Source organism: Melospiza georgiana, chromosome 9, assembly GCF_028018845.1.
Source record: "Melospiza georgiana isolate bMelGeo1 chromosome 9, bMelGeo1.pri, whole genome shotgun sequence".
Lineage (NCBI taxonomy): Eukaryota > Metazoa > Chordata > Aves > Passeriformes > Passerellidae > Melospiza > Melospiza georgiana.
Window position 1 is genome coordinate 3,506,740 of NC_080438.1, and position 16,283 is coordinate 3,523,022.

The window sequence follows — 16,283 nt, forward strand, 5'->3', positions numbered from 1 at the left end:
GGCCGCTTCCTGCGGCTGAGGAGGCGCTCGGGCGGCGCTGCGGGACCGCGGCTCGGCGGTGGCGAGGAGCCCGCGCCCGGCGTGAGTGAGGCGGCTCTGCGGGCCGGGGGGTGCGGGGTGGGCCGGGCAGCGCTGCCCGGGCGGGCTGGCGCAGCGTGGGCTCCGCGGTTCGGCTCGGCACAGCCGGGTTGGGCTCGGCGTGGCCCTTCGGCCCGGCCCGGCGGAGAGGTGCGGTGCCCGTCCCGCAGGAGCTGCCGCCGGCCGAGCCGAGTTGTGCCGCGGGGGCTGCAGGGCCGGGCTGTGCTGGCAGAGCCGCCCCTGAGCCTGTTGCTGCCGCGCGGACAGCGCGGTTTAAATGCCTTTATTTTGCTTGTATATGCGTGTGTGTGATTCCCCCTCCTCCCCGGCTTTCAACGTGGGTTTAAGGGGATTAAATCTGATGCAATCGGGGGGGCTAAGAATAGCCTGCCGCACGTTCCCTCGCGTGTGCGGGGTGCTCCGGGGGCCGCTCGGCGCTGCCGGCTCACGGGACAGCCCCGGCGGGACGCGGCCGTGCCCGGTGCCCGGTGCCCCGGCGGGATGAGGCGGTGCTCGGTGCCCCGGCAGCCCCGGTATCACCTCGGAATCGCTATGCGGTGCCCTAACCGTGAGGAATCGCCTGTCTTTATTTGCAGGGAGCTGCGAACCTGAGTAATTTGCAAGTGTGGCAGACAGCAAGTCTGAGCTTATTCTTCATTAGCCAGCTCCGCTGGTGTGTCTGGGATAATGCTCCTAGAGAGTGCTGCCTGTGAAATAAGGTTCCAGTCTGACAGTCTCAGTCTTCCAAAAACGACCTTTTTTTTTCCCTAAATTTAATTATATTTTTTTTCCCTCTTGTGAATGCTACTTGTGTTTATTTTAAGGTTTAATTCATTCTCATTCTGTCATTGCTTTTCCCATAGTTCAGTGGTTGCTCATTTCTGGAGAGGTAGAAGCCTGTGACTATCAGTGTGGAAGCAGAACACCTTTCTGTTCTTTTAATAGATTTTTACAAAAAAGTTAGGCTTATTGCTTCGAATAATAATTGAATTAAATGTATTCCTAAGTGAATAGCTATCAAAAATGAAATTGGGTAAAGCGATGCCCTTGTAAAAAGGGTTAATTTACATTAGAATTAGAAGTTAGTGGCTGAATATGAAAGGCCTGTGCAGTTTGCAACTGTTATTACTCTCAGAAAATGAATATTTGGAGTGGAAGTGTAGCGAACGTCAGGCAGCATCATTCATCTTTGCAGATGTAGTAGCATTATTAGCATCCCTCTTACCTCTGGGGCACAGTTATCTTCAATTTCCAGACACAAGTTTTATCTTCTATCAAATCCTGGCTCTGCAGTGTAGCTGGTGAGCAGCGCTGTGCTGTTTATTAGGTGCCAGCCTGCCTTAAATCTCTGCTAAATGTGTGAGGGAGAGATACCTCCTGGCTCCGAGCAAGGAGTGACAGTGAGCACCCTGTCACTTCAGATATTTTTCCCTTTGGTAGAACAGTTTTAAGGATTCAGGGAGGCAGGCAGTGTGCTGACTTTATAATGTGTGTGTTCTGTTTGGTGAGGAATCGTTGTGCAGCCGTGGTGGAAGTGTTTTTAATGCTGGTGATGTTTTCTTCTGCTTTATTTTCTGCGGTCCGGGTGTTGTTCATCTGGGATGTGAATTTATAACTGGACAAGAGCTCAAAGGCACATTAGGACTGAAGAGGGGAAGGAAGGTTATTTTCACTTGGAAATTGTTGGTTTCCTTAGTTTTTACAGAGACAGGGTAACTGAGAGATGTTTTAAAAGATTTTATTCTGTTTTCAGTCTCTATGAATAGTGAGACACAAGAGATGTAAAACTTCAAGCCATTCTATCAGAATGCCAAAAAGATATCAGCTTATTTGTAGAGACACAGCCTAGCAAAGCATTCCTTCAAAAATTAAAAGTAACCCATAGGAAATCACCTTTTTTTCTCTTTTTTTGTTTCCCTGTCGGATCAGGTCTTGAAGTGTAGGGTGAAGGTTTCTCTTCTCGGTGCATGGACGGAAAGCCAATGCGCAGGTAAGACACAAAAACAATTATTCTTCTCTTCCCCAAACAGGATAAATCATGTGAGTTGGTTTGCTGTGTGCCTGGACTGTAAAATCTTGTGTGGTTTTGGATTTTTTTTTTTTTTTTTTAAGCCTGGCTATGGGGAATTGGGAAATAAATCATTCCTCTTTAGTCCTTTCTTAAATGTATTTAGTTTTCAGTATTTACAAGGCCAGATGTCTTTAAGGGAGAGTATGGAAGACAAGTTACTCTAATTCTGTAATTCTCCATCCCCTTTTCCACTTCCCCCATTTACTATAATCTTTAAAATTCAGTATTTAATTACTTAGGCATCAAAGCTGTGGAAAATAGGAAAAATAGACTGCCAGGAATAAATTTAAACTTGATTTCCAAGGGGTATTATTTTTTCCCTTAAGGAAGGGAGTTTGGTGAGGTCTTGGGTGAAAAGGAGATTTCCTTTTCTAATTATGGATGCCAGCTGCCTCGGTTCTAATGAGCTGGAGATGCAGCTGAAGTTTAATTCAGGGGAGTTCTTGCTGTGGTTGTGTCAAAAACATTCTCTCTCATAGAGTGAAGAGTTGTCACAGTAGTTCAGCACGATGACAGGTTTGCAAACATGGTTCCCTGCTAGTTCTTGTTGATTTTCCTTGCTTGATGGCAATCCCACATCAAAATTTAGCAGCAGATACATTTCTGTGCATGATGGAGGCTGTGTGGAAGCAAAGTTGCCTGAAGTTCTTCAGCTCTGAATGGATTGAAGGGAGCTCAGGCAGCTTGCTTGGTCTGTTTGTGCTCTTTGGGATGTTGAAAGGAGGAGAGCTTTATTGTGGGTAAATCTATAAACATTCATGTAAGGGAAGGCAAGGCTTTTAACCATAGATGAATCTATAGAGCATTCTTAGCCACAGAAACCATTAGCCTGGGTTCTGTGTAAGGAGGCAAGAAGGAAGGAGCCACTTAAACCCTTGAAGAATGGCACAATGCCGTTTTAATTAAATGCATTTTAATGAATTTAATTTGCTGTGCCGCTGCTGCAGTTCAGCAGTGAGTAAACCTGGGACATGACAGAGGCTGAGCCTGGGTATTGTGCTGCATTTTTGCCAAGATAAGAAATGTGGTTTGTTCAGTGAGGAGCTGTATGTGACTTTTGCAGTGAATTCCTTTTCCTCCAGGATGGATTAAATAGCAGATGAGCTTTCTTTCATTGTAGCCCTCTTCAGTAGAGATTGTTTAAATCTTAACCAGTTTTTTAGGTTTTGATGTTGTGCTCCATTTATCAAGATATTTTTGCAGAATGACACAAAATTGATAACTGGCTTGGCTTGTGTTCTTGCTTTCTCCCTCCTTTTTGTGATCCTGATGGGGAAATTGAGGTTCTAAAGTTGTTTCTGTGCCTGCTCTTTTCTGTGTCACACTGAGGCAGAGAATTCACGTGCTGGAGTTGGTGTGTCTGTTTGTGGGTTTGTGGCCTTGGATTTGCTATTGTGGAAGTTCTGGCTGCCAGTCAATTTTAATTTTTGTGGTGGACAGCAGCACAGAGGTGAAGAAGTGGAGGTTTTTTATTATTGCTGCAGCCTGGCCTGACAAGCACATCTCTGCTGTGAGCTGTGGACTCCAGTTCTGGAGTACACTTGCCTGTTTTAAGGGCTTCAGTGTGGCTTGTTGAAATCTGTTTGTTCTCCTCCTATTGCCTGTCTTAGCAGAAAATGATAAAATGTTCCTGACTGGATTTTGAGCACAGATCTTCCTATGAACTCCAGCTATGCAGATGGCAGAGCACTTTCTTTTATCCTTTAACTCAGGGCTCTGAAGCCAATTTAACACCCCCACGTGAGGTGGGGCAGAAAGGAGAAATAATGATCCACAGCTCTGCCTGCCCAGGTGGTGCCTCAGGTTTGAGCTTTTAATGGTTTTTAGATTCTGGGCTGCTTTAGTGTGTGAGTCTGGGCTTCCTATGAGCTCTCTGCACACAGTAGGGAGACAAAACAATTCCTGCTCTAGTTGGGACCAAGGACAAATGATCCAAGTCTCAGGCCCAAGAGTATAAACAACATAGGCTGAAGAGAGAAAAACAAGAAAAGTGGGACTTCATGGACTAAAGCTGTAATTAAGCCATTAACTCCTATACACTAATAGACCAAAAAGTGAGAGACCCTGTGTCAAAGAGGGGAGTGGGGCTTGGCCAGTGATGGGTTAATAAACACAGTGAGATGGTATCAAATGTGTACAGCATTCAGAGGGGAGGAGGAACAGCTTGAACAGACAAGGAATTCCAGCTATTCCTGTCAAGATTATAGCAGGGAACACAGAATTGCTGCTGCAAACAGGATTTACCCTGCATTAGGAATGAAGGGGTGGCCGGGGCAGGCTGTTCTTGCTCACTCTCAGCAAGAGAATGTGGCTTTGCTGAGGGGAAAAACAAGGCAGCAGGGACCTCTGGGTGAAGGGCATGGTCCCACAGCACCCAGACTTGGAGGGCAGAGCAGATCTGATGGCCAGGGCCAGACAGGAGTCCTGGACCCCTTGGGCAAGCAGGGGTGAGGAAGGAAGCAGGGAAATCAGCTCAGGATGGGTGGGTGCGCAGTCAGCTGCAGACATATCTTCAACACAGCTCAGGCACGAGGGCTTGAGCAGCTCCCAAACAAACTGGGGAAGCTCTCCCAGCTCTTCCTCACTCAGCTTTTTCCTGGCAGCCTTTTCCCAGCTTACAGCAGTGCTGGATCAGAGCAGCCAGACCCAGCAGGAGGAAGGAGGCTTCAGATCCTGGTCATGCGCTCAGGAGTTATCCATCTACCTGGACATAGCTCTTGCCCAAAACAAGCTACAAAAGGCTCAGGAAGGTTTTGGAAGGCTCCAGTAATGATCTCTTCTTCTAGAGTATGGGCATCCTCAGTTTCACCCTAACTGGGATGTCACAGTAGTTCAGCACCATGTCACATTTTCCTCAGTCAGAGTGAAATTGAATTTTCTGTTCTTGGTCAGTAAAATTCAAACCAAGCAATATAAATAGAGGCAAATACACCAGATCCTTGTTGGTTTCCTTTTGTGTAATGTCAAATAGTATTTCAGTCATGTTTATCTGCTTGTTTGCATAACTTTGTTGAGGAAACTTACTGGAACCTTGCTAGCTGGGCAAGAAAATGAATCAGTGGTATTTTTCCTGATAATCAGACTTCTAGCTAACTTGATGCCTAGGGTACTGATGCCACAATAAAGCATTTCCATTTACTTGGTTGGCATGTTGTGGTGGTGACTTTTCTTGCCAAAGGCTGGGCCAAGTCAATGACCCTTGTTCTTACAGCTCTGTAATGAGTATAGGAAATATTTCTTAATTTCAAATCAAGGCATTGACAGAAATCACTACCAGTTTGCTTTGTTATTTTTATTTGCTACTAAAATCTCTTGCCACTGAAATCCACTCCAGCAATACATGATTTTTGGATTTCAATTGATGTTTTTAGCCTGAAACGTGTGTTTCATAAGCTTTAGGTCAGCCTGTTGTTTTCTGCTGAACTATGTTAAAGCCTTTTTGTAATCTTGTGCTAAAACACGTTATCTTAAAAAATTGCAGATTTGAAAGTTAAGGTGCCCTTATGACAGCATGGGAGGGAATTTTCCCTAGGTGTGTGTTATTAGGTATTTTTTTAACTTTGGGAGGAGCTGCTGTAAAGATGGATGTCTCATACATGCCCCTGTTAATGAATGAAATTTTGGGCATTAGTGGAATAAAATGGAGGCAGAGCAGCCTGTTTATTTAGCTGACTTAGTGTTGCAGACTGCCTGTGTTCCCATTTGTACTTCTCAGCAGTGTGCTACAAAAACTGATCCTTTGTCAGCCCTTTCTTAATCCCATTGTATTTGCTGATTTCCCCAGCCCTGCATTTTGATGGAAGCTAATCCCGGAATATCTGCATAGCTGGGTGTGAATGTTTTTTATCCAGGCACACACACATTTCCTCTGGATCCTCAGCCCTCCTTAATCACCCTGGCTATTCAGGAGCAGCTCTGAGTTCTGTGTGGGGGGAGGCAGCTCCCCTGCCATGTGAGAATCAAGTACTGCCTTCTGTCTTTCACACCTCTAAGCCACTGACTCATCATTTCATTCTCTGTGCATATTTATGCATAATGCACACAGAATGCAGTGGAATTACAAGCTTTGTGGAGACACAAGCCAGCAGAGGTGTCCTTTAAATTCACACTTTTGTGCCTGTGTGTAGCAGCAACCCGTCGAGCTTCACATCAAGCATCTGGGTTGATCTAGCTTGGAAATTCTTAAGCCAATTGATCACTGGCTTCTGTAGCACCCAGAGATAAGTTGTGGGTGAATCAGGAATGTTTGGTTGTTACTCTTTTTTCCATCTATTCAATCTTCTTTAATCATTAACCAGCACTTTCTCCCCAGGAGTAAGGAGGCTGAGTACAATGCAGGCTCTCAGATAAATGCTGGTGGGGACAATGCAGGAATGACTGCAGTTCTTGCTAACCAGACACATTTTCAGTGAGTTAAAGATGTGTTCAGCAGGGCCTCATTTGGGCAGAAAAATCCTGTTCTGTCCTGGCTAGGAAAGACAAGGGTTACTGCCTAAATCTGTTACAGAGGGGTTGTGTGCTTTCCAAAAGGATGCCCTGTCCTGGATGTGCACCATCTCCTGTGTGCTGTAGTTACATGAAATGGGTTTTTATTTGAAAAATGCTTCTTCTGTTCTTTGACTGACAGCCTGGTCAAGACAAACTGTCCAGAACTGTTGTAGCATGTGTCTTAAAAGAGCTCTTACTGTGTTCTTTTTTTCCTTCCAAGGGTTGGTTTGACATAGTTCAAAACACTTAATGCACAATAAAATCAACTCAGCTTGCTTAGCAAGAGCCAAACTCTACAGAGGAATGTTTGTCACCACCTTTCTCCATCTTTTGGTAGAGGGATTAAATTACTTACCTTCTGGCCTTGGCTGCTAAGGACTGGGAAAATAAGCCAATTAGGTAAATTAATCTTCAGCCCAGGTTTCTTGGGGTTTTTGCAGGGGTACCATTAATTGTGGCTGGTGTGTGTTGCTGCAAGGGCAATTTAGTTCATGCATTGTTTGTGAGGAACTTGGCAGAGCTTTGACAATGATTGTCAAGCCCCCCAAAGGTGAATTTGGGTTGTGAGGGACAGGAGTGGGTGGAGGAGAGTGAGAGGCAGTGTAAGAGCAAGAGGATTTGTCAGAGGTGTCAGGGAAGCAGAACGGTGATGGATGTAAAAAAGATGGAGCAGGGATAAAAATCCAAGGCATTTAAGGTGCAGAGGCTGAGCAGGAGCAAGCAGCAAAACCCAGAGGGGACCCCCAGCTGGATCTGTGTAACCAAGATAGGAGGAGGAGGAGGAAGTAATGGTCTAAAACATCTGAATATGATGATCAAGGAGAGGGTGTGGAGGGAATGGGAAACAGGCTAAGATGCAAGTAAATAATTTGAACTCCTGCAGAGACTGGTTTCCCAGTGCTTAGAAAGTGCATTTGACATAATAATGAGGGGAAAACATGTGAGGTTTTTTTTTTTTTAATCCTTTCCTTCAAGCCTGCTGCAAATTACGTTGAGCCATGGCAAAGCCAAGCTTGATTTCATTTTAACTCTTAATAAGAGCACTGGGGTAGTGACAGCTCACAAATGCCAGTGGATCAGGGAAAAACTGGTAGTGGCCAGCATGTTTTGGGTCTTTCAGTACATCTTCAGTGGTGATAAACCATAAATATTCTGATATTTTGCTCAATGTCATTTAATTGCTCTAAGTGATGCTTTTCCTTTGATGTGGGAACAAGCAGCAGTTTCCTGGCTTTTCCTAATTGCCTCTGAAACTGGGAAGAGACTGTGTTTCTTCTCTGTGCCAGTAACTTAGTTTATGTGTTCTTAAGTGATTCTTCACCTCAAAGTTACCATCCTGACTTCCTATTCTTCCTTTTTTGGCTGGTTGATAGTGGTGGATACTTGTTTTATCTTTTTCCTGTTTGGTTTGATTTGGTTTTGCCTGCCTTCTGCCATTCTTGAGGAAGATTAACCTTCTTTGGACACGTGTCAGGGAGGGTGGGTTGAGTCAGGAGACTCCACAGCTCAAAGATAATTGAAGAGGTGATGATTAAAACGGGTATTCTGTGAACCTGAAAGATGCTCATGGTACTCTGCAGGCCATCTTGAGCTCCTAAAGTCTGTGTGACAGTTGAGCGTGTTCAGACATTACAGTGATGAGTGACCCCATTAAAAACATAGGTAGAACAGAGAAGTTTGGTTAAATCACAGAGCTGGAAATCCATCTCCACCTCTGTCAAAGAAAACTCCAGCATTTGACAGTGGGCAAGCCAGCTAATCTGTGCTTTGAGTCACTCTGTGAAATGGGGATAATGTGCCTTTACCACACGAGGCTACGGCGAGGTTCAGCTCATAAATATGTACGTGTAGCTGGATATTACAGCCGTGTGTCATCCAAAGCCTATAAAAATAGCAATAAATAGAAGCCTGCTGCAAGTTGGCATTTGTTTACTTCTAAGCTAGCTTTGCTTGGAGATGGATTCCTCTTTCATGTGGTCACGTGCTTGTTTTCGTGTCCCGCCGTGGACTTACGGGCACGGCTCGTGTCTGTGTCCCTCAGGCTCGCGCTCGGTGCGAGCTGTGGAGCTCCAGCTCCCGGCTGGCTCTGGGACCCCTGACCATGGTGCTGTATCTGTATCTCCTGCGCTGCAGGTGTGCCAGCACTCGCCCAGGAGAGACCGGAATGGACGTGACCAGCCGCTGCACCCTCGGAGACCCCAACAAGCTGCCCGAGGGGGTGCCGCAGCCCGCGCGCATGCCCTACATCTCCGACAAGCACCCCCGGCAGACCCTGGAGGTCATCAACCTGCTCAGGAAGCACAGGGAGCTCTGCGATGTGGTGCTGGTAGTGGGGGCCAAGAAGATCTACGCCCACAGGGTGATCCTGTCGGCCTGCAGCCCCTATTTCCGAGCCATGTTCACCGGGGAGCTGGCGGAGTCGCGGCAGACCGAGGTGGTGATCAGGGACATCGACGAGCGCGCCATGGAGCTGCTCATCGACTTCGCCTACACCTCGCAGATCACCGTGGAAGAGGGGAATGTCCAGACCTTGCTGCCAGCTGCTTGTCTTCTCCAGCTGGCCGAGATCCAGGAGGCTTGCTGTGAGTTCCTCAAGAGACAGTTGGACCCTTCCAATTGCCTGGGCATCCGGGCTTTTGCCGACACTCACTCGTGCCGCGAGCTGCTGAGGATCGCCGACAAATTCACGCAGCACAACTTCCAGGAGGTAAGGAGCTGGTGTGCTGGAATTGTGCTGTAAAATGCATCCATGTGGCCTGTGAGAGCTTTCAGCAGCTCTCATTTTGTCATTTTTTCCAAATCCTGCCTTTACACCTGCTCTGTGCCCTGATAGCGATGGGTGCCGGTGATGGGACCCATGGTGATGGGTGCCAGATGTTAAGTGGGGAGGAAAGAGGAGAGAGGTAGCAGGACTGTCTTGTACCAGTGGTTGATGCACAACATTTCTTCCCTGAAAGGTGTGTGGTGTATGCTATGTGGGTGGCAAGGCTGTGGGTGCAGGTGGATTTGGCATGGAATCTGTCCTGCTTGCATATTCCACTCCTCTTTCAGAAATATTCTGGATTCTACATGGTTGGAGAGGGGGAAGGTGTTAAAAGTAAGGATAACACATCAATAGAACCCAAGGAATTTGATGTTGAGCTCTGGGATTGACAAAGTGGGTGTTTGAGGGAGCATGAGGCTGCCTCAGGGGAGTCTCCAAATCCCTGGTTGTAGCAGAACTAGAGTTTTGCATCTATTATTCAGCAGAAGCTGTCTGAAAGTAATTCAGATGTGTAATATTGTGGCTGACCTTTATAAACTCAAGTTTCTCATCCTTTGTTAATTCTGCCTAGATGATTTTTTGGTGAAAAAAAAAATGCCAGCAGCTGGTTCAGAGAAGGATCAACATAATAATTAAGGATTGTGTGAGCAATAGAGAAAAGTGGGTCTTTACTGAACTGCTGCAGAAAAATCTCCTCTTCCCACCAGCTTCACAGGGAGATCCTTTCCAAAGGGAGGAACTCCAGGAACTCCTGGTGCTAATTTAGTTTCCCCAGAGAAGCAGCAGTATGGAAGTGCTGTGAGTGATGGCAGCTTGTCTCTTTTTTTCCCTTCTAACGTGCAAGGAGCAGGTTGGAATTTGTTAATTTTAGTCAGGTAGTACTTCAAAATCTGAGCAGGAGCAACACAACAGAACACAACTGTTGGACACAGTGAAGACAATTCTTGGTATCCAAAACATCAGTTTACTATAAAAGCTGCAATTAAATACATCTTTTCTAACCAAACAGAATTTGCTGGTAAGATGAGAGTCTTTTTTTTTTTGTAGAACTAGGTGGTTTCCCAAAGCCCTACATTTTAGCTGGCCACTTCATATCCTCTGTGCTTGCTCCGCACTTCTTTTCTTCTGGATTTGTTTGGTTTTGTTTTTTATTTTTGGGAGGTGGGGGAGCAAGATGCTATCCAGATGGTTGTTTATTTTCAGTGCTTGGTTGTTTTACTGGCTATTAGATCTTGTTATAACATGAGTAGGGCATGCTTACAAGCCTCTAAATAACATTTTAACAGCTTGACAGTTTTGTTTTAAAGTGTTTAGTATTAATGCATACAGCTGGCTGTTAGGAGCTGCTTGCTATGGGCTTCTTTTCTTTTGCAGTCCCTTGAAGACAACTTCCTGTCTTCCTTATCCCTGTTAAAGCACAAGGAGGAAAAAGAGAAGAGAGCACTCTTCCTCGAAGATGATGCAAATTATAATTGACTTGACTTAAACACAGCCTCTGGAAAAGTGAGGCTTAGATTAGAGCACTGTTTCTTTGGCCCGGGCAGGTTTTGGTGTCCAGTTCAGTGCCCCAGGAGTTGTGCAGCTCTTCATCCTTAATCATCACTTCTTTTGCTTCCACTGTTTCTCTGCAGACAGTGTGAGTGGTGCTGCTCCTTGGGATTGCATTCCATTCTGGCAGCATTTCCCATCTGGGGAGTGGCTTGGTGATCCCTGGGGGAAGCCAGGCACTTGTCTGTTTAACCATCATCCACTGTGGAGGTTGAAAACTGATAAAAAAGAAATAAAAAGCTGATAAAAAAAATAAAATTGCCTTCCTGTGCAGAGGCTGTGTGGTCATTGTTCCTCCAAGCTGGCAGAAAGGAACGTGAGCTGGGAATTTCCTGGGTGCCAAGGTGAAATATTAAGCAGCAGGCACCAGGCCAACCCTTGCAGTTACTTTGAATGCAGTTTGAATTGCTTCATGTCCTCTGCTGTGCTAACCTCTGCTTCTATTAAATTTTTATGTGTGTTGCTGCATTACATCATTAACTTCTTGGTAAAATGTTTTTTCCATTCCTCCCAATTTAATTTGTTGCCTATAACCCCTAGTGGATTTTGTGCATCTAATGTGAAATGGTTCTATTAGCAACTCCACTGTACAAGAACAGCCTTTGTATTTTTTTTTTTTTTTTGTCTCTTGACATTTGTGTGTAGGGAAAAAATATATTTATGGGTGGACAAGTTGCACTTTTATCAACAGACAAAAATTGCACTCCATATTGTATAGTCTGACATGAATTCTCTCTGTTTATAAAAGCACTGATGTTCAGGAATGCTGCAGAGGAAATGAAATCCAGCCAATTCTTGTCCACTAAGCAAGTCAGTGAAATAGATCATTACTATTAGTCAGATAATTATGAGTGTCCTTATAATTAAGCCAAAAAAAGCCAAAGCATTTTAAATAATGATTTGTTTTACTATGTAAACTAACAAGTTGCACAGTAGTAATAATTTGGTTTAAAGAAGTGCTTTGAATTTTGTGAGGCCATCAATGCAACTGGATGTCCTGAGGGTCAAAGGGAGAGGCTGGATGAGCATCTTTAACTCAGGAATTTCCACAGCTGCTGTTTCCAGACTCTGCAGAAGCTGCATTTAAAACCATCAGAGTAAAGTTTACACATAAGCTTTGTAGGAGGAAGGGAGACTATGGAAAAAAGCTGATAAAGATCTTTAATGACCAACCCAGTTCCTACTTAAAGTCTGAAGGAGTCTCTGGGCCAACCTTTCTGTGGCCTTTACTGTCCCCAAAAGCTCAGGGTGCCCAAGAACCAAGTGTGGTAACTGATCTCATTGTCCTCTTTGTTCTTTTTTTAACAATATTTTCTGTTGTCAGTAACTGGATATTTTTTCAGTGCCCTTAAATAACTTCTTCAGGTAATTAGAAGGACTGCACAGCTGACTGCTGTTGAGATGATTGTGTCAAAGAGTGTTTTTCTTTAATTTATGCAGCAAATTGTGAAATAAGTCACGGAATTCTAATGTGGTCACAGATGATAAGGGCAAGCCAGCATTCAGTTATTTTCTGTCCCTGAACCTCTTGGAAATTCCCAGCTGCAGACTGGGAGTGCTTGCAGGGAAAGTGAGCTGGCAGTTATCAGGCAGGCCATTTCTGCAGTTTGCATTTTGATTCTTGTACCTTTCCCCATCTGTCTGCTGGCTGTGCAGGAGCTGTGGTGGTGTGTGAGCTCCCGGGGCAGTCTGAGTGACTCATGCTGTGTGAGCAGTCCCCCAGCAGCAGCCAAGGCCTCCTGAGAAACTCGGTTGCTATCTTGGATGCTGAAGGAATTAATGTGTTTGTCAGTGGCTTGACTTTCACAGGAGATCAGTCCTTAGGGGCTCTGGAGGCTCTGATTCCCTCTTTAGTGCATCTCGACTACTGCACACTCCATGTGTATATTTAGAGCAAATGAAAGAGGCAGGATCAGATGAGTCTCCTGAAATCTTTTCTGTTCTGCCACAAATCAGGCTTTCTGTGTTCTCTGCAATGCCTCTGGTAACTTGTTTGAGACTCTTATTTTTGTGCTCTGTTTTGCTTTCCTTGTGGAAATCTCTGTGCTCCAGTGCTGCTTTTTAGTCACGTATTTATTGTGGTTTCATTTCTGCTTTATGTATTAGACACGGCAAATGAGGAGGCTGATTTTAAAGAAAGGCTTTGTTTTTCTTGAATTTTCAAACCTGATCAGTGTGGTTTAACCCTTTAAAAGTGTTAAAGGGTGTAAAAGGCATGCCCATCCATAAGTGTCCTGTTGTGTTGCTGGGGGCTGTGTTCTGCCCAGTGCAGCAAACCCTTTATGTGTGTTGTTCTTGGAACTGATGGGGGTTTGGCTTTTTACTGGCTCAGTCCATGAAGTGCTGGAGTGGTGAATGGCTCTGATGCTTTGTCCTTACTCCCTTCCTTTTTTCCTCTGCCTTTCCCAGGTGATGGAGAGTGAGGAGTTCATGCTGCTTCCTGCCAACCAGCTCATAGACATCATATCCAGTGACGAGTTAAACGTGCGCAGCGAGGAGCAGGTGTTCAACGCTGTGATGGCCTGGGTGAAGTACAGCATCCAGGAGAGGAGACCCCAGCTGCCACAGGTGATCTTGGGCACAGAGACATTCCAGGCTGCTTTATCCAGGGAGAGATGAAGGAGGGATGGTAGGGTGGTGCCAGGGCACTTCTGAATGTTGGAAAGCCACCAAAATTCTCTCTGACTCCCACCTGTGTTAGGTGGTTTGCACTGTCCCTTCATCTAGGCTGGCCAGAGCCTTCATTAGGGGATTTGTTGGATTGTTCCCAGCTAGGACTTGCCAAACGAGCTCACTCCAGCAGTCTGTCCAGACAAACCTGCCTGCACTGCTTGGAGAGTCATATCAACACCACAGTGGAGAGGGGAAGCCTTGTCTTGCTTTGCAGTGCTTCTTTAAGCTCTGCTGCTTGATTTGTGCCTCAGCCCTCATGATGTTACAGTGGAGCTTGTCAGAATGGTTTTGTTGGAATGTGATGCTTCATCTAAGCCAAGGCATTTCACAGAGCAGAACCCATTCTGACAAAGCTGTCAGCCCAAAGCCTCTGAAGTCTGGGCTGGATGATCAAAAGAGGTGAGCATCTGCCTGCCTCACTGTTTCTGCTTTGGAAAGAGATGTTAAATGCAACTTTATTTACTGGAAAGCTTTTGAAAATGGTTTTAAGTAAACAAACCAAACTGGAAAAAGCTGCTCTTCTCAAGGCAGCTTTTAATGCTTTTATAACTGTTTGCCTCTGTCTGTATGTGCTTGGGCCTTCAAATTCTCAACTCTTCTGAAAGATGTGTTGTTTCTCATTGTTCATTTACTCTGCAATACCACTCAGGTTTAAGAGAGCTAAATCCTTTATAAAACCACTAATTTAACTAGTGTTCAGGCAGATGTCTTGACATCTGTAATTTTCTAAAGGTTTCCAGCTGTCATCTTTCAGCTGTTGATGCATCCAGTGGATTGCCCCTTTCTGACAACTGATTTTCTGCTGGGTATCTAAACTGGGATATTGAAAAGGCAAATGTGCTGTGAGACAAGCTGCATTCAGCTAAAATTCTCTTGTTTTCCATTTGGCTTTTTGCATCTCTGTGGGTAACTGTGGTTTCACCATAGGTGTTCTGGTTTGTGTTTCAGGTCCTGCAGCACGTCCGCCTGCCCCTGCTGAGTCCCAAGTTTCTTGTGGGTACAGTGGGCTCTGATCCACTCATTAAGAGTGATGAGGAATGCAGGTAAATCTCCTCAGCCATTTACAGGATTGAATTATGTTGTCCTCTGAAACTGTGTTCATTTGTCACTGGTAAATGGGTGATGCCTCACAATTTCGTCTTTGGCAACTGGCAGGATAGGAGAAGCAGGAAAAATTGTTTTCTATTTGCATAATAGTTAGTGGTGTACCCTAGAAGTGGTTTTGTCCTTTCAGGTTTTCAGTGAAATGGCAAATTTGAGTGTGCAGTTTGATGTAGGTAAAAGACCTTTCACTGTATTGGTTTTCATTTTGCCTTTTTTTTTTCACCCCCTCTAGTCATGGCCTCTTATTGCAGCTTAGCTCTTGCATGGCTTTCATGATGATCTCTGTGGGATCTAAAGTAGTTTTTCTAGGTAGAATGTCTGCACTTTGATAGCAGAATTGAACTCTGGGATTAGAGTCTGCTCTTTCCCACAAGGATAATGCAGGGAAGTTTTCATTTCCTCTTTTTATGGTATGAGTCTCACCTTTCTGGTTCTGCAGAGTTCTGTATCATCCTCAAAGCACATGATCTATCCTGTGCATATTGTAAAGAAGTTCAGGGCACAGGCTAAATTATTCTCTTCCTGAATAAGCATTCATACTGGGGGAATTCCACATTTGTAGAGGCAAGGAGGACTTTTTGTTCTTTTTTGTTTTATTCAAGGGTTTGGAATATTAGGATTAGTCCAGGTGGCAAGTCATGAATGGATGGACAGTGTGAGCTGGAGAAAATACTCATCAGAAGGGTACTATCTCCATCTATTGGTCATGTGTGAATTATGTATTTGTGTGCTTTCCAACTCCTGTTCTCTTCCGAGACAAAACCACTGACTGTTCAGTTTAGCTTGAGGCAGGCGGGATTTTTCTTTTCTGCACAGTAAGCCTGACAAATCTCTCATATATCTTTTTTTAATCAGTCTTTTTATAGCAAACTGTATCTATTATGAACAGTGGCCAAGCACTGGTTTGCTGCTGTCACTGTGTCAGTGGCTCGTAAACAACCAATGAGCATTGAAGTGACAGCGCGCATTTAACCCGAGCTGCTCACACTCTTCTCCTGTGACTTGGCAATACCTGAGGTGCATGACTAGTGCTTCCCATCACTTCTGATTGGCCCCTTCTCCTAAGCCTGACCTCCGGGGGTTAATGTTTTCCTGTCTTGCACAGGGATCTGGTGGATGAAGCCAAGAACTACCTGCTGCTGCCCCAGGAGCGGCCGCTGATGCAGGGACCGCGGACGAGGCCGCGCAAACCCATCCGCTGTGGAGAGGTGCTCTTTGCAGGTGTGTGTCCCTGCAGCTGTGTCTGTGTGTCAGCAGGACGTGCTGGAGGGGCTAGAGGGGCCATCTGAGTGGCTGAGGTCACTTGGTCTGTTCTGCCTTGAGAGGAGTGCTCATCGTGGTTTACATGGTTTCCTTGTGACAGGAGAGGAGAGGCTGGCACTGCTCTGGGCTCTGTGTAACCAGCAACAGAACTCAAGGGAAAGGCCTGGGGCTGTGTCAGAGGAGGCTTAAGTTGGATATTGGATAAAGGTTCTTACACCCACAGTAGAGTCTGGCACTGGAATTGACTTCCCAAGGCAGTGGTCACAGCACCAGGCCTGACGGAGCTCAAGAAGC

General features: G+C 45.4%; 1 protein-coding gene across 2 annotated transcripts in view; it reads left to right on the forward strand.

Moving 5' to 3' along the window:
• KLHL20 (kelch like family member 20) overlaps window positions 1-16,283 on the forward strand; it is a 26,400-nt gene continuing 10,117 nt past the window's right edge. Inside the window, exons 1-6 of one of the 2 annotated variants that reach the window (XM_058029927.1) lie at window positions 1-81; window positions 2,008-2,068; window positions 8,771-9,344; window positions 13,359-13,517; window positions 14,571-14,665; window positions 15,832-15,947. In XM_058029927.1, the coding sequence (XP_057885910.1) occupies window positions 2,046-2,068; window positions 8,771-9,344; window positions 13,359-13,517; window positions 14,571-14,665; window positions 15,832-15,947 (967 nt within the window). In that variant the 5' untranslated portion in view covers window positions 1-81; window positions 2,008-2,045. Of the gene's footprint in view, window positions 82-2,007; window positions 2,069-8,738; window positions 9,345-13,358; window positions 13,518-14,570; window positions 14,666-15,831; window positions 15,948-16,283 lie in introns of those variants that run through there. The other variant, XM_058029925.1, reaches the window with a different exon arrangement.